At 41.4% G+C, this 21322-nt stretch overlaps 1 protein-coding gene across 1 annotated transcript in view; it reads left to right on the top strand.

The window, feature by feature from the left end:
* The window catches only part of LGR5 (leucine rich repeat containing G protein-coupled receptor 5), a 123588-nt gene that overhangs the window by 72910 nt on the left and 29356 nt on the right, over positions 1-21322 (top strand). Inside the window, exon 4 of the mRNA XM_026500022.4 lies at positions 8300-8371. Within this exon, the coding sequence (XP_026355807.2) occupies positions 8300-8371 (72 nt within the window). The remainder of the gene's footprint in view (positions 1-8299; positions 8372-21322) is intronic.

Here is a 21322-nt window from a genome sequence, read left to right as displayed (position 1 = left end):
TTTCCCCTCCCCCTCCTGTGTAATGATGTTGGGGACAGTTCCCTGAATCATTCTGATCACCAAGTGAGTAAATCATTAAGATGCTGAGAGGATGAGAGCACAGCCTCAAACCATTTGTCAAGCTTGTTTCTTTATAATGCTGAGTAAGGATTAACTTAAAAAAAAAAAAAACTACCAAGTTTATGTTCCACTTGTGAATAGAGAAAAGCCAAGTGCATAACAGATACACTGAGTCGTTATTTAATTGAGAACCGTTCATTCATTGAGACTTGTAAAAGTGCTTTCCTTATTAGTTAATATCCACCTTCCCAGGTTGTTCATCAGAAAACTCATTATTACTGAATACCTCCTTCTTCCAGTCCTATGGCTTAATTTTCTTTCACTTTATTCTGTATAGGAAAAAAAAATCACCTACGTAGAGAAAATAGGTAACATAAGTCGAAAGTCATACCAGGAAAATTTTATCTCAGAGAATATCCTGATTTTACTTCGTTTCTTTGAGATAAAAGTTAGGAACTCTAAGAAGGCATTTGATATATTTCTCCTTAATGGAAAGTGGATTTCATTGACCTGAGGGATACATAGGCTATTAGAAAAGCAGTTTTATTTAAATTTAACATTTTGTTAAAAATCAAATTTAACAGCAGAACGAACCATTTGGTCTGCTTGCTTGGTTGAGTTTGGTCCCCCCACCCTTAACTTGTTTTGCTATTAGCCAGATATATTTTCAAGTTGTCATATTACCAAATCCTAATGTTAATTCATTATGTGGTGAAATTCTGAGCTGTGGCACCAACTCTTTGATGTGCCTGTGTCTGCATGAACTCAGCAAAATACTTGGGACCATTCAAAACGCATCATAAATAAATGGAGTTTAGATAAGACAAATAAAAGGATGTTTTTTCCATGTAGAGATCTGTAGCACAAAGTCTTTTGGGTACTTGTTAAATAAATTACACTAGAATCAGTTATTTTAATTCACTTAACAAAATGTATTTTGGGTGTACTGAGCTAGAGAGAGAGAGAGAGAGTGTGTGTGTGTGTGTGCCTGTGTGTGTGTGGCATTGAACAGATGATTGCTAAAAATACAAAGATCGGGGGCGCCTGGGTGGCTCAGTCGTTAAGCGTCTGCCTTCAGCTCAGGGTGTGATCCCAGCGTTCTGGGATAGAGCCCCACATCAGGCTCCTCCGCTGGGAGTCTGCTTCTTCCTCTCCCACTCCCCCTGCCTGTGTTCCCTCTCTGGCTGGCTGTCTCTCTCTCTGTCAAATAAATAAAATCTTTAAAAAAAAAAAAAAATACAAAGATCAGTAAGTATGGTCCATACCCTTGAAGAGTTTATAATGTAGTGATAGGTTGTGGGATCAGGATAGTAGGACAAAGACAAACAGCTCTCTGATTCATCTGAAAAGTGTGTCTAAAGATACATGCAGGACACTGTGGAACTCCAGAGGCTGGGAAACAGTCTGGTCTGATGGTTCAGATTTGGCTTCCTGTAAGAGATAGAAAGAGTCCTGGTCCCAGAGGTCCTGTGTGTCGTGTCAAAAATACATGGGCATGATCATGTTCTAGGCATGATGAGGAACCCAGGAAAAGTTGAAAGCACGGGAACGACAGTCTTGGACTCTGCAGTTCAGCTAGATCGCTGGCCACGTGAAGGGGGATTTAGAGGAGCAAGGCCCCTGCCAGGAGTTGAATTCACTCTTCCTTTTACTCTGCTGACTTAAACACTAATATTCAATGAGCAAATTCAATTGTCAAATTTTTTTTAAGATTGTATTATTTATTTGAGAAAGAGAGAGAGGAGAGAGAGAGAGAGAGAGCAGGCACAGATGGGCGGGAGGAGCAGAGGGAGAGGGAGAAGCAGGCTTCCCGCTGAGGAGGGAGCAGGATGCGGGACTCGATCCCAGGCCCCGGGGATCATGCTGTGAGCCGAAGACAGGTGCTTAACAGACTGCGCCACCCAGGCTGCCCCGAATTGTCCAATATTTTAAAAGTATTTTGGTAAGAGAGCAATGATTCTCAACCACAGTCGTTCTGCCTGCCGCAGAGTGTTTTGGAAATCGGTGGGGACGTCTTTGGTTTTCCAGATGATTGGCATGAAGTCAACTGTCCTGCGATGTGCTACTCAGCCTGGCATAAAGGATTCTCCTGCATCCAACCTGACTTCTGCTGTCCCTCCAGGCCAAATGTAAATCAATAATATTTTCATGCATAAGAATACTGAAAGGTTTCGCAAGAGGTTCTGCATAAGTCTAATGATTTGGACAGGAAAAGTTAAATGGAATAAATATATTCTCTTAAAATCATTGAAAATTCAGTTTGTGCATCCTGTCTGTTTCAGGTATTGTATGCTTTCTAACCACATATTCAGTTGAAAGTCATGGTAGGGCGGTAGAATGACTTCAAAAACCACCCAGAAAAATTAAAGATACGTAACGGTAGAGGTGTAAAACTTCTTTAATTGCCGTTAAATTAGCAAAGATGAAACGTAAGGATCAGGCTGTCATCGAACTTCATTAGCAGAGATTGTTTAATAAATACTTTATATTTTGGCCTTTAAAAAATTTTGGAGAACAGTCATAAAAATCTATGTTGTGACGATTATGTAATGATTTATTTGTTTGGGGGTGACCTGTTGCTTTTTTAATCTTGCTCTTCCACCATCCAGCCGTGTCTACCACCCAACGACTATGAAGGCAATATTGTGACATTTCTTTTTCCAATTGGACTTCAATTCCCCGTTGCCTATAAGCTCTCCAGGACCTCTTGAAGTGTCGGAGAATAAATGCTTGCCTCAGTGTGTGACGGAGCTGTAAGATAGGATAAATGTTCACTGTGATATTTCAACCCTATCTTGTCCTAGCCGAGAATTATTTTGACACTACTCTATCTGTAAGGAAGTCGTTTGTGAAAATATCCATGCTCATTTGCGAGAGTATAACACTTCCTGATTTGCTCCCCTACAACATCTAAAATTTGTCTTAGCGTGTTATCTTTATTTAGTTTAATAAAGGTTGTTTCCTTCTTTTCCATATAAGTATAGTCTGTTATCTGTCTTAACTCTGTTTCTTCTAGTATCCATCTAGACCTCTAATCTCATTTCCCTGTTCTTGTCCAGAATAGCTTCTGATCATGGGGTTTCTCTCGTGCCCAACCTTATTCATTAAAAGGAGAGGCAAACATCTGACTCATTCATAAAGACGTCTGCCATCTGAACATCATGTGTGTAACGATACATGTATCACTTTTTTATAAATTTATATTATTTGTCCTTCATCATATAGTTAAGGCAATACATTATATTGACTTTTTTCTTCAAAATGAGCTGTGTAGATAGGCTATACTTTTATGAATTTTATCTAAATATACTAGATGGGGCATTATAAAATATTTGGTATTGAAGGGAGAATTGGGTCCAGTAGGGTTGAGACCACAATGCTAGAGGTAAAATGTGGAACAAGACAGCCTGTTTCTATGCTCACGGCAACTCTTTCCAATGTTTCATAAAGTCCGAAAGTCATTGGAAGAAAGAAATAACCGATTACAGTATAGCATGGTAAGAAAGGTAATATAAAAATTATATTCATCTGGGTCCCTGACCAGCACAGAGAGGGTAAGGAGGGCATTTGATTAAAAAAAAAGAGAGAGAGAGAATAGTAATCCGGTCCATTAAGAAAAGGAAGATAGCAATAGCCCTCCTTGCTAGGACTCTGTTATATCTGAAATCTTGCTACTATGAACTCTGAGAGATCACTAATATTTCAGATTACCCCTGTATAGTGGTCTCATAAAAAAAATAAGTTATTGGTTCTGTATTGCAAAATACCCAGTCCAGTGGAATTCCAAAGCAGGCTCTCTTCAACCAAGGTTCATTTTCTCTTGTAAGCCATTGAGTCAAGGAATGGCTTCTCATCCTGCCCCCGGCACCAGAGCCAAAGCCACGTGGAGGTGATGAGTAAAACTAACCAGGGAAAAGTACAAGTAGCCAAAATTCTCTCATTCCCACGTAGACTTACAACAGAGTCCCAGCAGTCACTTGATATCTAAACACAGAACAATTAGGCAGAAGGAGTACCAAAGGGTCAAGCCATCGACTGTGATGAAGTCCCCTTGTAACATATGATTTCATCTCCCTCCGCTGTGCTTTACCTGTTCTCAATTAGCCCTGTTGGCAAAAAGGATAACCAAACATTGTGTTTTTAAGAAGCATGGGATGCTATAGGAAATAATGAATATTTTTAAATTTTAAATAACTTAAATATATTTAGATTTTTAATACATTTAAAAATAAATTTTAAAGCATTTTTTAAATTTTAAAATCAGGGAAAGAAATTAAGAAAATATACAACCATCCTTTGTCTCTAGAGAAAGTGTTTTATTTTCTTTTCTCACCCATATGCAAATAATAAAAACTAATCTAAAAGTGCCTAAACCCAAATTCAGATTCCGGTGCTTTCTGTGTATATTCCATGCACTGAATAAAGGAGTATTTGCAAAAGAAATCAGCAGCCATGTTGTGAATGCTTTCTGTTTCAATTGCACTCCGTAGTGCTATAAAGCCTTTAATTGTTTTGTCTCCCGCTAGGATATCTTAAACAAAAACAGAATTTTCTAATTGATTCACTGGAGACCTATAAGGATATAATGGAGATAACTTGCTCTTGTTTTGTCATTTAAAAGTAATTAAACAGAAGTTATTTTAGGAAGAGATCAGAACTTAAGTGATTTTTTTTATTATATTTTTGGTATTTTACTGGTAGAAGTTGTTCAAAAATTAAATTGCTGAGAGGTAGTTCAGGAGTAGTTTAAAAATTATCATTAGCAAAGCTCACTTAAGTTCTGTTTTCCAAAACCAGATATATAAAACTTTGGGGAGAGTTTGCAACTATTTAATGAAGGAAAACCATCTGAATATCTCTTATCCTCTACTCCAAGTTTCCAATTTTTTAGGAAGTCCACATTTTAATAGTTTCACTGTTTGGTTACCATAGCATAGAAGGACTATTCAATAAATACTTTATAGAATAATATATTACCTACAAAGTTTAGACATCAATTAAGTCCATTATCTGTGGCTTACCATCATTTAAATTTATCACTCAATTAGTGAGTGACTTAGGAAACATCTCTGTGGAGTTAAAATTATATAATATATTAAGACTACTTAGAAAAGTGTAAAATAAACTAGAAATGTAAAATCTTAATATTCAAGTAAATTATGCAAAATATGGAATTCGACCTACAATTTTCCCAATTCCTTAACAGGTATGTGAAGTGTGAGATCTTCCTAAAACTTGACTTTGCTCCAAAGGAACCAATACATTTGACACTCTCTGACTTATGAAATGTTAATTGAATTCAAGTTTAATAATGAAATTATTTCAGTAAACTATTTGGAATACAAGTGACATAATTCTATTCTTTATTAAACAGAATCTCAGACATAATAAGAAAAGTATAAATGTTATGACCTCTAAGTATTTTTCATGTCTTATTTGTATATGAACTCATATTTGTATATATGAAAGTGTTATAAACACCTTCATATTTTAATCCTCAAACATCTTATCAACCAGATGATCTTATTCTATTCCCATTATACAGATAAATGACCAAGGGTCAGGGAGATTAAATGGTTTGCTCCGTAAGACTCAAAACTTAGGCCTTATCTCCAAGTTCAATGTAGCCGCAAGTTTCGGTGAAAATATGCTACCAGAAACCGCTTGGTGTAGCACAGGGCGATTCTCAGCGTGTGGCACCTTGCCCTTCAGCACCAGTATCATCTGGAAGTCGGTTAGAAATGCATGTTCTCTGGCTCCTACCCAGACGTACTAAACCAGAAACTTTGCGGGTGGGGCCCAGCAAGCTGGGTTTTAACAAGACTTTCAGTGGAGTCTGATGAACCCTGAAGTCTGAGAACCACTAGAACAGATTTTTTTTTTTTGCCCATTTTATTTTCTAGTTAATGAAAATGTCATATCCTGTACCATCTCATGATAATGTTAGTTTCGACAAGGAGTCTATCAATTCATACAAAAAGGGCCGACCTTTATGGAATGCTTGCCACGCATCAGGGATTGTTCTGTGTACGTTCACTCATGGGATCATCACAGTAAGCCCTCGGGTGGGTATTGTTATTGGTCACTGAGATGTGGAGAAATCGGATGATTTCCCCGAGGCCACACTGCTAGTGGCAGGGAAGAGGTAGACAGATTCGAGAACCCATACTCTTACCCATACCTTAATCATACCACACACCATACAACCTGAGAATCTGGACATTCAGCAAATATGCCTCAAGAGAATGCTGCAAGGTGCAGTGGAACGTTCATCGAGTTTGGAGTTAGACATACCTGGGGCTGGATCCCAACTAGTCATCTCATGAAAAGAAACTTCCATGTGGAGAGGAGAGAACCAGGCATGTTGTTTCAGAGACCCAAATGTAAGCTTGTAACCTCATAAGCAGAAATATTTCTGTAAAATGTCTGCTTTCCTAAAATAGTCTTCTGCCTCTGGCTTACATAGACCATGAAATACAGGGGAAATGGCTGCAAAATTATGGTGTTATAAACATTTATGAATAAGATAGCAAAATACAAGGAATCTAATGGGAATTTTTTTTCCTTGCTATTTCCCTACTAGCAATGATACGTTTTTATTTCATTGTTACCAGGTGTTTCTATTCTGTAGTCCTCATGTTCTGAAAAGAACAGTGGAATCCGGGTCAGCAAAAGTGCAATACTTCACAAAAGAATCTAATTTCTATTAAAATATGACCACACACACAAGAAGAGAGAAGATTTTTAATAGCCTCCTGCTGTAACCATATTTCCACTTTGTCTAATTTATATAGTCAGCAGAGTGATCCTTTAAAAACATAAATAAAACAAGTGTTGGTGAGGATGTGGAGAAAGGGGAACACTTGTACACTGTTGGTGGGGTAGTCAATCGGAACAGCCTCTGGGGAAAACAGTATGGAGGTTCCTCAGAAATTAAAAACAGAAATACCACATGTTCCAATAATTCCACTATTGGGTATTCACCCAAAGAAAACAAAAACACTAATTTGAAAAGATATATGCACCCCTGTCTCTATTGCAGCATTATTTACAATAGCCAAAATATGAAAGCAACCCAAGTGTCCATCAATAGATGAATGGATAAGGAGTGTGTGTGTGTGTGTGTGTGTGTGTGTGTGTGAGAGAGAGAGAGAGAGAGAGAGAGAGGGAGGGAGGGAGGGAGGGAGGAAGGGAGAGAATATTATGCAGCCGTGAAAAAGATGAGATCGTGCCATTTGAGACCCCATAGATAGACTTAGAGAGTATTATGCTAAGTGAAATAAATCAGACTGACAAAGACAAATACCACATGATTCCACTCATAAGTGGAATCTGAAAAAAATGAATAAACAAACAAAAAGCAGAATCAGACCTGTGAATACAGAGGACAAACTGATGACTGCCAGAGGCGGGTGGTGGGTGGAGATGGTAAGCAAAGCCAGTGAAGGGGAGTAGGAGGTACTGGCTTCCAGTAGTGGGATGAATAAGTTGCAGGAATGAAAGCAGAGCGTAAGGAATACAGTCAGTGATATTGTAACAGTGACGTACGGGGACAGAGGGTCGCTACACTTGTGATGAACATAGCATAATGTAGAAACTTGTACACCTGAAACTAATGTTACATTGTATGTCAACTATACTCAAATTTTAAAAAAGGAAAAAAACATAGATAAGATCATATTATTCCCTACATAAACCCTTCAACAAGAGTTTCTCATCACACTTAAAGCCTCACTGTGGCCTGTGGCAAGTGAGATGGCCTCAGTTTCTCCCAGCCTCTTGCTCTCGCTCACTCCTCCTCACAAGTGATCCTTTGCTGCTCCTTGAATGGGGCAAACAAGCTCCGGCCTCTGGGCCTTTGCATATACTCCTCCCTCTTCTCAGAAATTCTTTGCAGACGTTCACAGGATTTGCTCCATGACTCCATTCTGCTTTCCACTCAAGTATCTTCCCTGACCACCTTTAAAATAAAAATCTCACCTCTTGTGGCCATCCAACCCAAATCCATGTTTCGTTTTTTATTCATAGTACCCATCACTTGTCCGATGTTATGGAAGCATCCATTAATTTTTCATTGTCTTTCAGTCCACACAGGAACTTAAGCTCCCCAAGGGCCAAGACTTGGTCTGACGCTCTGTTTCCCTGACGCCTAGAACGGTGCCTGACACTGCTATGGCCAGTTATTATTAATTATTGTGGACCTTCTTTAACGTTTTTCTTCGTTTGTTTTCATGCGCAGTATGCTGCAGAATAACCACCTAAGACAGGTACCGACGGAAGCTCTGCAGAATTTGCGAAGCCTTCAGTCCCTGTAAGTATCAGTCGCGAATGTTCTCAGGATCAGTGTGGGAAGGAGCACTGAAATGTTCAAATGACCATTTTAATAAACTCCTTCGTTGGGGGACCATACCTAAATAAGTTGCGAATGAGACTTTTCGTTAGAGCAACAATCCTTCCAATCCTCATTAAACAATATGTGTGGGAGGGCCCAGTGTTGGAGTTTGGAGTTTTGGGTCAGGCACTCAGTCACAGCACCTGCAGTGAAAAGCTTCTTCGATATGCTGGTATCACAGGACAGAACATCCAGGATCTTGCCCTGCCTTCCCCTATAATATTTTAGTTCCGGGGCTCAAATCAGAAATAATGCTTTCTCCTTTTATCTAGAAAAAGGAGTGTCACAATCTAGACATCTTGGCATTTTCAATTTATTCTGTTTTTAGATGATCTGAACTGCCTTGTAGTAAAATATTTGCTGGGTCCAATAAAGATTTAAATTTTAAAGTTCTGTGTGTTTATCAGGGGTCCTCCTATCCGTCAACTAAGATCTAACGGTATGTCTTAAAGCCTTACGGCACAACTCCCCATCGCCACACACAGACATACAAACATACTCACAGACAATCCCACAGACACACTCACACATACCTCGGATTCACACACAGACATACCCACAGACATAACGTAGGGGTGGTGTTATTATTCCTTATTCTGAACACACAAGTTTCCTGTCAGGAGTTTCCACTCTTTGTTAATTTAGAATCTCTGAGTAAATAAAAATTAGTTATTTCTCACAAAAAGCTGGGTGTTTTAGAGCTTGGAGTGTAAGGTGTAGGCAATTGTTTACAGTGACTATTTGGCAAGACTATGCCACGAGCCGTTGGTTGGTAAATCTTCATCTCATCGGAATGTATAAGGGTTTACAATATATTGCGTGATTTCCAGTACATGCGTGTGTAATATCTCCTTTTATCTTACTTACACCAGAAGTCCTCATCTGTCAAACAAAATACTGGTTTCTGGTCTAGAATGATGAGGGAGATAGATGCATAAAAAGGCCAAATAAATATTGCAGACTCTCGCTGAAAAGTATTATAAAGAATCCATCGGTTAATAATTGGGACGCCTGGGTGGCTCAGTTGGTCGAGCATCCAACTCTTGATTTTGGCTCAGGTCACGATCTCAGGGTTGTGACATCGAGCCCTATGTCGGGCTCCACCCTCAGAGGGGAGTCTGGTTAAGATTCTCTCTCTCTCTCCTTCTCCCTCTGCCCCTCCCCTTCTCCCTCTCAAAAAAAGGAAAGAAAGAAAAAAGGAATCCATCAGTTAATAATTACATATAGTTTGCTTAATGCCTTTTACTGAGGTGATACAAGAGAAGGAGGAATGTGAGATTGAAGATGATACTTTCCTCCTTTGATCTTTTTTTTTCCCAATGAAAGCAAATCTGTGCTTGAGACCATTTTAAGCTTTTTAGTCCAGTCAAACAAAGTGACTTCCTAGGTTTTCACGGGCCTATAGATAAACAAGCCCACAAGGGCCCCTTTGTGGCCTGGGACAGGTCTGTTGCATTTTCAGGGGCTCCCTAAAGCCATCACAGTATCACTCCCCCTTTGTTGCACCAGCGTTTTCCTGAAGGAAAGAAGCAGTCAGAGAGGCCAGGCGCTCTCAAGTGGGGCTGTCTGTGTAAGGGCACAGGGTCTGGGGGCTGCATTGAAAAACGAGATAATGACAGTGGCCAATGGGAACTTTAAACAGCTGTGAGGCAGAAGATACAAGGATAAGAGTTTGTAACCAAAAGCCACTATCAGCTGAAAGAAGATCACAAACAGAACACACAGAAGTGAACTCTAGAGAAAGAGAAAACCATGAATCTTTTGTTCACGCAAACTGGGTGGTGCCTGTCTGATAAAGGTGTTCAGATTTGGTTTCTTACCTTCTCGATATTTACTGTTCACCAGGTGTCTCTTGCATTATGGTTTCTGATTCACAAAAAACAATTGTCTTTGAAACCTTATAAGTATGCGTCCCCTGTGAAAAAGCCAAGGGTTAACTTTCTGTTACGATGGTTATGTCATCGAGATAGACACTCGGCCCCCAGTGCTCGCTGAATTTTATCGGCCGGCTGTGTAATGTTTGTCCAGTGGTCCCTTTGCCCGGAGCACAGACGGACCCGTGCGAGGTGCTGATTGTTGGCAGTGCGTGCTATCACGCCACATCTTCTCACATCCTTTGTGCTGCTTCGATACCAGAATGAAGATTTGGCAGAAAGTATCATGAACATAGACTGCGCCACCAACCACACAGACACTGTATTGTACCAGCTGAAGGGGCCCCCCGACCGGGTTTGCAGGTTGGGGCCACAGCGAGCCCTTCTAAAGTTTTACTGTTGTCCCAGATTCAAGGTGCTTAATAGTACCTCTCCTGTTTCCATTAAGCGGATCCAAAAACGAAAGCATTCGTTTTGAGAGGAGTGGTCATTACACACATACATTTCCTATCCACTCTCCATTCATTTCCCTTCGAGCTGCTTCCGTGTAGATGTGAATAACAAAGAGATTGACACCTGTCTTCTCCACGCTGCCCGCACCCGGCAGGCCTCCACTCAGTCCCGAGGCTCTTCTTGCACTGCAGTCAAGCCCTTAGCCTGTCCTTCAGCCCTTCTGCTCACGGTTCCTCTTTTTTCTCTCTCCGGAAGTCACTCGATTTCTCTTCACTTGGTTCTTTTCTTTGTGTTATACACTTGCGCTCTAAGCGGCGCTCGGCATTCCACGGGAGCCGTGAGCGCATCAGCCCTGTGCCTGCCCGGCCTTGTCATTTCCAAGGGGGGCTTCTCAACCCTGAATGCAAAGAAGAATCATCCGGAGAGACCCGAAGCCTGAGGCTTCACTCTCCGAGTGTTTTCTAACTGGTTCGATTATAACATGAAGTGCTTTTTAAATGAGAATTGGGAAGACCAGTGTCCTGCAGCATTCCTGCAGGTGTTGGGCAGATACTCTCCTGAACCATTTTCAAACCTGAAATCATAAGATCCAAACTTTGCATTCCAGGATGAACTCATAATGTCCTTAGAATATGAAATAAGAGTCAGTGGTTGCATTGTTTGTGTTTAATTGAAATAGCTCACTTCTGCCTATTAATTCTATGGACAGTCTGGGGCCAATAAAGTTAGGAGACCACACGCTGTGTGTTACCCTGCGAACCAAATGTGTTCATCCCAGCACCGGCACCCCTGAGACCTCCGGAGCGCTGGGCCTCATCTCTGTCTCACTTAATCAAAACCTTCATTTTAACAAAACCCTCAGGGGATTGGTGTGGCCACTGCATTTGAGAAATGAACATTTTTATTGTTCTATGACAGTAGCAAGTGGTCTACAAACCAAAAGTGGCTGATAACTACTGAAATCGATCTTAGGTATACTTTGCACCACCGTATTGATTTGGCTGCATTGACTATAGTTTAAGAAACTTGATAGGCTAAAATTGGTAACGTTGCTGTGAGCAAGGAACGAATTGGACTCTTGTTTCAAGAGATGTAATTTTCATTTATTTTATATAAACAAAAGTTATTTGGCTTTGTTCGTAATGAAAGCACATTAAATAGGCACATTTGTGTTCTTGTAACCCTCTCCTGATGCTTACAAGTCGCTTACATAAAGAGCAAGAGGTCAAGCCCGTGTGCCAGAGCCCGGTAGCCCAGAGCCTGCCCCTGTACAATGTGTCCATTTGCTCCTGACACGGTAATGACTGCCCAGACACCAGTTGGCTTTTTTGTAATGTAATCAAATATAACTTAATTTCCTTTCTGTTTTTTTGGAAGGGAATAGGAAATGTAATCAGAATTCACAATGAGTTGTATTTCACCAAGAAACTTTTGGCATAATAGTCATTTGAGGACCGGGTTCAGATTACAGTGATTTGATGGAGACTGGAAACTTAACCCTCCCATGCCCTCACACCTTTGTGTTTGTAGTTAAGAAATCGGTCTCTGGAAAAAAAAATCACTGCTTCATTTGTGGACAGTCGTTAATGACGTTCAGTCATCTCACTGTTATCAGTGAAGTCCAAGGTGATCAAAGAGAATGATGTATTCATGTTTGTCCAGTATTATTGAATACATGTCAGTTTTCATTCCAAGTTTGCACTAGAGAAACCAATTGGGTTGGTACATAGAAAATAAGAGAATTAGACGTATCTTTAGTGTTGTCTCTATTCTCCAATCAGCTGATGTTCATCTTCAGAGTAAAAGACATTGTTTTAAAACCGAAGAAGAACATAAAACTCCTGCCTGGAACAGGATCTGCCCGCGCATCTTGTGATCTCAGCGTCAGGGCTGCGGACTCCACCCCTGAACCCTGGGAAATGTTAGTAGCTTCATTCATTGTGGGGTTTTGCTGATAACAGTCCTAAAAGAGAGTAAGCGAGAGGAAGATGAGGAGGAAGAGGCAGGACTCACTGTGCTGAGCGGAAAGTCAGGCAAGCCTAGAACAGCCAGTTTTCTCCCTCTAATATCCAGGAGCCTATTTGGTTTCAGACCCTAGACAAGGAATGGGAAGGAAGTAACAAAAGACAAGGTGGTGTAAGCAGACAAAAAGAAAGCAGAGTGAGGTAACCAAGAGGATAAGTTTAAAAGATCAAAGGGGTTAAAAAAAAAAAACACAATGGTTTTAGTATTAGTGACGTTATTCCTTTCACTAAAAGAGTCTCCGGAAAGAGAAATTACAAGCTTACACAATAAAAATGCATGTTCGATAAATAAAAATTTGGTTTAACATGTTTTTTCACCAAGTGCCAGCATATCAAGTATGTCTTGGAATGGGAGTGGACTTAGACGGTCTAGAGGCCAAGTGTTTTGTCTGTTGCCCTGGTAGGAGTTCACTTCATAGAATCATGTGCAAAGCGGTACCCAATGAATTGTTATGAGGACAAGTTTTCCCTGTCTCCCTCCCCCCATTTAAACAGGAGACGAAAACTATTTTCAAAGGTAAAGCCCTTCCCATGCAATGTTTATAGCAAGTCAGAGCACAGTCCTCAGAATCGTATATGAAAGAGAACGTGAATACTTAATGCCAGACCCCTGCACGAGGGTTTCTTACAGCAGGTTATTCGCCAGCGCCCTGATCAAACCCCATATAGGGACAGTCCTATCAGGTAGATAAATAAGCAAGAACATAGATGTTGTCCCTGAGAAGTCAAATACCACTTTTCTCAGTCTTGTGATGAGAAATGAAGGTTCCCTTTGGAAAGTAGGTTAAACTCTTTGGAGAAGCTAAAGGGATGACACCGATGGGAAGGTTCATTGTGAAGGGAGCAAAACATTTCCCCCTCTTCGGGGCAGGTGATGTCTGGAAGGAGTTGTAAAAAGGCGCATGAAGAAGCAGTAAAGCGTGGGAACACTGCCAGGACGAAATCGGAAACACCCACGGTGTTCAAACGCCTGTGGTTATAAAAGCAGCAGCCCCTGCTATTTATGAAGTGCTTTTACCTAGAAAGTTCCCCGCATCTTCAAAGCAGCCTCCCGAGGCTGAGATGATCCTTTCTTCAGTGAGGAGGAGGCAAAAAGCTCAAAGAGGTTCGATGACCTCCTCAAGGTCATATGGCTAGTAATGGAGTCAGTCAGGCTAGGGGTGAGTCTGGGAGAAGAGCTCTGGTCTTTTTAGCTCCAAAATCTGCCCATTTTACCACCACGCTATCTTGCCCCCCTCCAAAATCCACAGCTGAGAATGGGCACACAGCAGGTGCAGTAATGTGAGGGAAAGGAGCCTGACAGAACCCCACCTTCCCTCTAGACCTATGTTGTGAGGGTTTACAAAGAGAAAGAAACTAGTAACGCTGCAGGACAGAAGTAAATAAGTTGAAGAAGGGATGAGAACAGTATTATTAAAGAGTGGGCCAGTCAACCTTTTTGTAGTGTTTCCCTATGCATTCGGTTGTCTGTTCCCTCATTACCTGTGAGCTAGAATTTGTCTCCACTTTCTTGATAAGGAAACTATGTAAGAAAAGGGTGTCTTGTCCCTATTGCAAAGGTGAAAGTTGATTAGACAAAGACAAGAGGGAAGAACATTCCAGACGAGGAAAGTATGTTGCACCACCTTGTAGTGGATAGGGGAGAGATGCAGGGGATTAGTACATCAGGGAACAGAAGCAAGGTCCGTGAGGCTGAAGCAGGAAGAGAGAGTGAGGTGGAAGAAGTACAAGAGGAGTTTAGCAAGGCAGGTGGGGTCAGGCACCTTGAAAGCCATTTGAGACATGCCAAGGATTTTAGTCTTCATTGTAAAAGCAGTGGGAATCCACTGGAGGCGTTTAGGCAGGAAAGGGCATGATCTGATCTGTGTTACTGGAACAGTCTAGGAGGGAAAGGAGAGCTTTGTCAGGATTGGGTCAGTGGAGATGGTGAAAGGGAAATGGATTTGAGAAATCTTTAGATGAAGTTACCGGTATTTGGTAATGAATTGGTGATGACGAAAGGAGGAGGAGGAGGTGTCAAGGATGATTCCTTCATTTCTGGTTTCTATAACCGTGTGCTTAATGAAACCCATCACTGAGACAAGATAGAGGGCTACAATTGGGGAAAATAGGGGGGGACATAATGAGTTTGGTCTTGAACGTGTGTGTTTGTGGAGGAACAACTAAGAAATGTCACATAGACAGCTTGAAATCTAGAGTTGGATCTCAAAGAAAAGTAGAATTTAGGTTAGGTCCTCCCACCATACATTTCCCTTCGCCTGACACCTCACTGTAACAATTTGATTGTCTGACTACACTTTAGAAAACATGCTCCGTAAATGCTGGCTCAACATGTTCAGGAAACAGTCTCCATGTCTACCTGGTTTGCTGCTAGCTTTGTTAGCTCTCCAGCACCAGGAGCAAGACCTGCAGAAAACACACTCAAGAAATAGTTATTCAATTTACTGACATCTGCTCGGGATCAGCTAATCTCCCCAGTTTGACTGTAGCCCATATTCACTGATCTCCCTGGCTCCACACTCTTTTCTCTGTGCCTGGCTTTTTCCACCAGCCCTTCCTGAGCTGAGAGTTGGACCCCAATGGTTTCTTCAGGGATTTTGGAGTCAATCTGTCTGCAAGAGTTAGTTTTCCATTGTCTTAGCTGAGGACTCTCGCTCTAAGAATTCAAGAGTTCAGGGCACACTGGTGGTTGCCAGATGGCCGGGGGGGTTGCTGGGGGTGGGGATGGGCAAAATAAGTGAAAGGGATTAAGAGGGACAAATTTCCAGTTATAAAATAAATAAGTCACGGAGGTGAAAAGTACAGTGTAGGAAATGTAATCAGTAATATTGTAATAACGTGGTATGGTGACAGATGGTGACTACAACTTACGGTGGTGAGCATTGAGTCATGTGTAGAACTGTTGAATCACTATGTCGTACACCTGAAACTAATATAGCATTTTATGTCAACTATTACCGCAATAATATATATTTTTCTTAAAAGGAGTAGGGTTCGGGGAAGAACCATAATGCTGTCCTGTAGGGTTGATGAGATTCAGGCAGGAAGTAGGAGATGCTCGTGAAGGCAAGGCCCAGAAGTCCTGTGGGAAGGAGCTAAGAAGAGACAGCTTGACTGGGACCGAGAAATAAGAGAAAAGTGTGGCTAGATAAGGTGGATGGTGAACTTTGAGTATCAGATGGGAAGTTTGGGTTTGAAGGGACGGTAATGTAGCAGAACCATGGATTCCTACCAGGGGAATGCCATAGAGCGCAGTTGGAGGGAGATTAATCTGGCAGCAGTCTACAGGATTAATTGAAGAGATAAGAGATCAAAGGCAAAAGGACCAGCTCACAGACTGTTGCAGTAATGCAGGTGTTAAGAGATAAGAGGCTTAACTAGACAGTGGAAGTGGAGAGTTTTGGAGATAAAGATAAGTAGAGCGGACTTGGTGAATGATTGGCTGGAAGGCTATGGAAGATTCAAAAAATGAGCCCCAGATTTCAAACCCTGATGGTACTTGGGGCACAAATGGTGCTTTTGGCCACAAAAAAAAAAAAAAAAAAAAGCCCTTTTTTTTCTATGGAGAAAAATGAAACTGAAGAATCAATGCTTATGTTACTCATCTCCCTGTTACAAAATTCACAGCAGCAATGACCTCTGAGAAACTGAGTGATGTCATGTAAATTGATTTTAAAATACATTTCTCACTGAAGTCTTGCACTCTCCAATGATGCTGGAGGGACAGAGGTTTCGTTCATGTAGCTGTTAGTCAAGCCCACTGACTAGGCTCTGAATTACTGTTCTTCGGCGAGCCTGTAGACTTCATCTCTCCCCACTCTGCAGAGATGAAAAAACTGTGTTACCTTTTCAGAGGTAAGTTTAAGGCAATAATTCTTCCTCCTGGTTTACATGAAGTTTACCAATGAATAAGATGGAGAACAGAAAGGTAGAAGCAGAAATTCTCATGTAAACAATCACGCTGCTTAGATGAATTCATACGCTTCATGTCTTCCTAGCATATGGATGGGACGTTTCGTTAAAAGGTAGAATCCCACACTGTGGCCACTCCATAAACATTAAATAACAATAATAACCATAAAAATGACTCATATGATTATGAAGAATTCCTGTAAATCAGCCTGAATCCAATCTATAAGAATGCATATAGGGGCGCCTGGGTGGCTCAGTTGTTAAGCGTCTGCCTTCGGCTCAGGGAGTGATCCCGGCGTTCTGGGATCGAGCCCCACATCAGGCTCCCTGCTCCATTGGGAGCCTGCTTCTTCCTCTCCCACTCCCTGCTTGTGTTCCCTCTCTCGCTGGCTGTCTCTATCTCTGTCGAATAAATAAATAAAATCTTTAAAAAAAAAAAAAAGAATGCATATAGATTAAATTCTGTCCCAATAGTATTATTATAATCTGAGAAATTCCATTTCCAGTGATCCCCTGCTTCCAGTGCAATGCAATTGCCAAGCAGTCAAATGTCACCTTAACAAGTGCTTCGGATACCTTGTCAAACTGTATTACATACAAGCTTGGAAGGACGTGGTTTTCATTTCACAGCCAAAGCAAGATAATAATTGAATATGCTTTCATTTTTCAAAGTTTTATAAATGAACTAAAAGATGGTGCTCTTTTGACTCTTCATGAGTTGTTCAAAATGGTCTTACAAGATGTATAGGTGTATGTACAAGCGAGTTGGTCATTTCTTTAAAACTTATAAAGAAAAAATGCTCATCCAAATATAAAACAGAAATGTCAGCGATGAAAATGCTATGCTTCGTAATGCTGTTTACTGAAAGAATCCCCATAAATTATATTATACCTGCAGCTGCAACATTCTTCACACCTTTGACTTTTTTTTTCTCAAGTCATCTATGTTAATAATTGACATCATTACGGTCATCTCAGATAGGGAATTAGCCAAGATCTATGGCTTATCTTTTGACTAACGCTTTCTTCCTTGTAGTGAATGGCTTATCAAAGACATTCTCAAACAAAGATACAAGTCTGTGTGATACATTGGCAAGGTATCATATATGAGATATATGTAAAGGGCCTTTTTCTGGAAAAACAATAGCAAGAATGATCTCATAGCTTCTCTAATCCCTGCAATAATGCCATTATAAATCAAAAATTCCTTTCAGGAGTATGGAACAGATTGGCAAAATGTTTCTGCTAAAAGAGAAAACATGTAAAATTAAGCTTTTACACATGAAAGTATTACGGAAAAAATCTTTAGACAGGAGGTAAGAAAATGAGCTTTCTAAGTTTTGGGGGGGTTGTTTGTCTTATTTGGTTTTTTGCCATTGCCTGACATAAAAGATTGATTGTTTTTGCCTGTTACCATCTACGTCCTCATCACAAAGGACACACTGATATTGCAGAACTGCAGTCACAGCGAACAGGCAGTTTTACTTTGTTTTTAGTTTGCATAATACTGGGTAACATTCATCCCCGCTCTTGCATGGTCCCCATCTGCCCAGTCGCCCAGGATGGAACCTGGAGCCACCGTCGCTTCCTTGCCTCCCCGCTGTGGCCAGAGCTGACAAGTTACCACCTTCTGTCGGGCCCACTTATTTAGCAATCCTCATATGGGGCCTTCCTGTCCATTTCCACACTTGTTTCAGGGTCTCGTCTTTTCTCACCCTCCTGACTGCAGCTGCCCTGGTCACTTACTTTCCCACCAGTCCCTCTGCACGTTGCTATCAGAGAGAGCTTTCTACAGCACAGCTATTATCAGGGTACCCAGCCCAGAGAAACAATTTGATGCAGATTTTGAAGGTGATTTGGAGGAGAATGGGACATGGCTGGTAGGTGGATAACCCAGAAATCTTCTGAGCGTAGCTATCCAGACTCTAGGTGCGTACCTTGGATACTCAAAAGTATCAAAGCCTGTCAGGGTGACCTGGATGGCCCTGACAAGTTTCCAGTGGTGAGGAGAGACATCCCCAGGTCCATGAGGGATAGTCCCGTTGGCCAAGCACTTTGTGCAGCAGAATCCCTTCCATAATTATGCAGTCCTCCAACCTCAAGCTCTCCCTCCTGAGAGGGACTTATTTCAGCATATGCCCCAAAGTCATGACAGAACCATTTCTCATCGGTGGTAGTCCTCGAGGTAACATGGCCCAGACTCCTACTTGATGAAAATTCGCTTCTTGCACCAGGTGATGTCATAGTTTTCCTCAGCCATGTTAGCCTTTGGGGCCTTTTTGGACCTTTGCTAGCCTAAACACTCCCGGTAGCTACTGTACTTACATATGAAGGATTACGGTGAGGAGAAAGTCAGCAGTCCTGCCAGCCCATATGACCCCCTCAAAAAATGTCAATCTCTGTTAGAGAGATTTGAAATTACAAAGGGCTAAGGACCCTCAGGAAAAATTAAAGAAACTTTCATCAGGGGCAGGGAGAGGAATGATATCATTTCCTAAATGTGAGGATTTTTCTCAAGTAATAACACCTATCATTTGTAGAGTGCTTTACTGTTCACAAGACACTTGCAGATGGGTTTTCTCATTTAATTCCCATAGCAATTCTGTGATACGATTCTGTTTTACAGATATGAGAATGGACCCTCATAGAAATTAATTCATGTGCCTCCAAATCTCAGAATTAATAACTGACAGACTCTTGACTCAGTGTGTCTTACTTTTTCTAATTAAGTGCACTTTTCAGTTACCCTCTGCCCATGATGTAAGTGGTGTATGACCTAGAAAGTAGGGTAAAATCTCTGTCAGTTTGCTCTAAGTTACAAGTCACGGAAGGAGCATAAGATGGGCGCCATTTTCTATATGGTGATTACTTTGCAGAATGCCTTTCAAGATCATAATTAAGAGGTTTAGTATCTAAAAGGCGAGGGCGCCACTCCCATTGTTAGTGGTTTATTTTGCTCCCCCTGACAGTGTGCAGGTTTTGTGCTACTTCTGCCACGTTAGGGTTAGACGCTTACATGCCAAGGTCACCGGCAGGAATTGTCTCTGCGAATGTGCTGTCTGTCCCATGTCACTGCTTCTCCTTTGCCTTCGGAATAAAGACAAGACGTTCTATTCAGTAATGTATCGGGAACAAACTTTTCGGGATCCTAGACGCGCACATGCAGGCACATTCATGTAATTGTGATGCTGAAGGCTGAAAAGGAAGGGTAACTTCTGGTGAGTCTAACTGCAGGCACCTCTTAGTTATTTCTGTCGTGAGGGATGGAAGAAGTAGCATTTTTCAGAACCACAATTCACCGACAACGTAGTACTCCTTTTAGCCAACTTTTGACTCAGGCGAAGTTTGAGTTTACTTCTTTTTTTCTGAAAGTCAAAAAAAACAAAAATACAAACTGTTAACCAGCCTCAAGTAATAATAATTTTAAATCATGAAGGTGATTTATAGTTTGTTATATTCATTCCTTTAATCGTATCGTAAAACAATCTTATAAAATAGAGAAGTGTTACCCCCATTTTACAGGTGTGAAGGCTGAGGTCTGTTGACTTGGCCATGGTCACACAGCTACTATATACTGACTTGGACCTGACATTTCTCGTCCCAAATCTCTGCACTAATTCAGATTCTAAGCTGCCTACACACACGCGCACACGCACACGTGCGCACAAGCATGGACACGCGCCCTTTGTGACTTGGTATGAAATAGAAATGATAACAAACAGTTAAAAAAGTGGAACTACATAACGTGGTTATTTTTGTTGTCCCTGATAATATTCTAGAACCGCATTTTCTTTTTTTTTTTTTTTTAAGATTTTATTTATTAATTTGACAGAGAGAAACAGCCAGCGAGAGAGGGAACACAGGCAGGGCGAGTGGGAGAGGAAGAAGCAGGCTCCCAGTGGAGGAGCCTGATGTGGGGCTCGATCCCATAACGCCGGGATCACGCCCTGAGCCGAAGGCAGATGCTTAACGACTGCGCCACCCAGGCGCCCCTAGAACCGCATTTTCATGTGTGTACGCTGTAGTGATGTTTTTCTTACACACCACTACTTAAATATTGCCTTTTCCAAGCCTGTGAGTAGAAAATGCCCAGCTGCCCCAAAAGACTGGATTGACACAATATGAGCTCTTTGTTTACTCACTGAATAGGCACAACTTGTCCCCTGCCAGCTGCTTTGTCCACAGTCTTAACCTTGTTCTGTGGGAGCCACCTGTCCGAGTGGCTGGATAATTACTTCCATCCTCCGGTTTAGCCTTCCGATATTCTGTTAAGATTAAGTCAGATAAAGCCTCTGACTGTGAACAATATTCCACTCTCTGAGTTAGGTTTGGACCACTGAGGCAGGTGGACGTGGACTAAAGAATACTGCGTTTAGAGCGAGTCCGGTTTATCAGGAGCTTCTTAGATGAGGGAACCATTGAGGCAGAGACGCGTTTTAGTGCCGCGCTCAGGATACCCAAGCGTGGGGTCTGGGGTATTAGGGTAGGAAGAGATAGGACTGTGCAGAAGTGCCCTGTCTTACTCATTTCACTTCAGACAGCAAATTGTGTGGAGGGCAGGTTACCTTCTTTTTTCCAGGACAAAAAAAAAGTGATTCCGGAATCAT

The sequence above is a fragment of the Ursus arctos genome, unplaced genomic scaffold (genome assembly GCF_023065955.2).
Source record: "Ursus arctos isolate Adak ecotype North America unplaced genomic scaffold, UrsArc2.0 scaffold_21, whole genome shotgun sequence".
Classification (NCBI taxonomy): domain Eukaryota; kingdom Metazoa; phylum Chordata; class Mammalia; order Carnivora; family Ursidae; genus Ursus; species Ursus arctos.
This window is presented reverse-complemented; position numbering and strand designations above follow the sequence as displayed.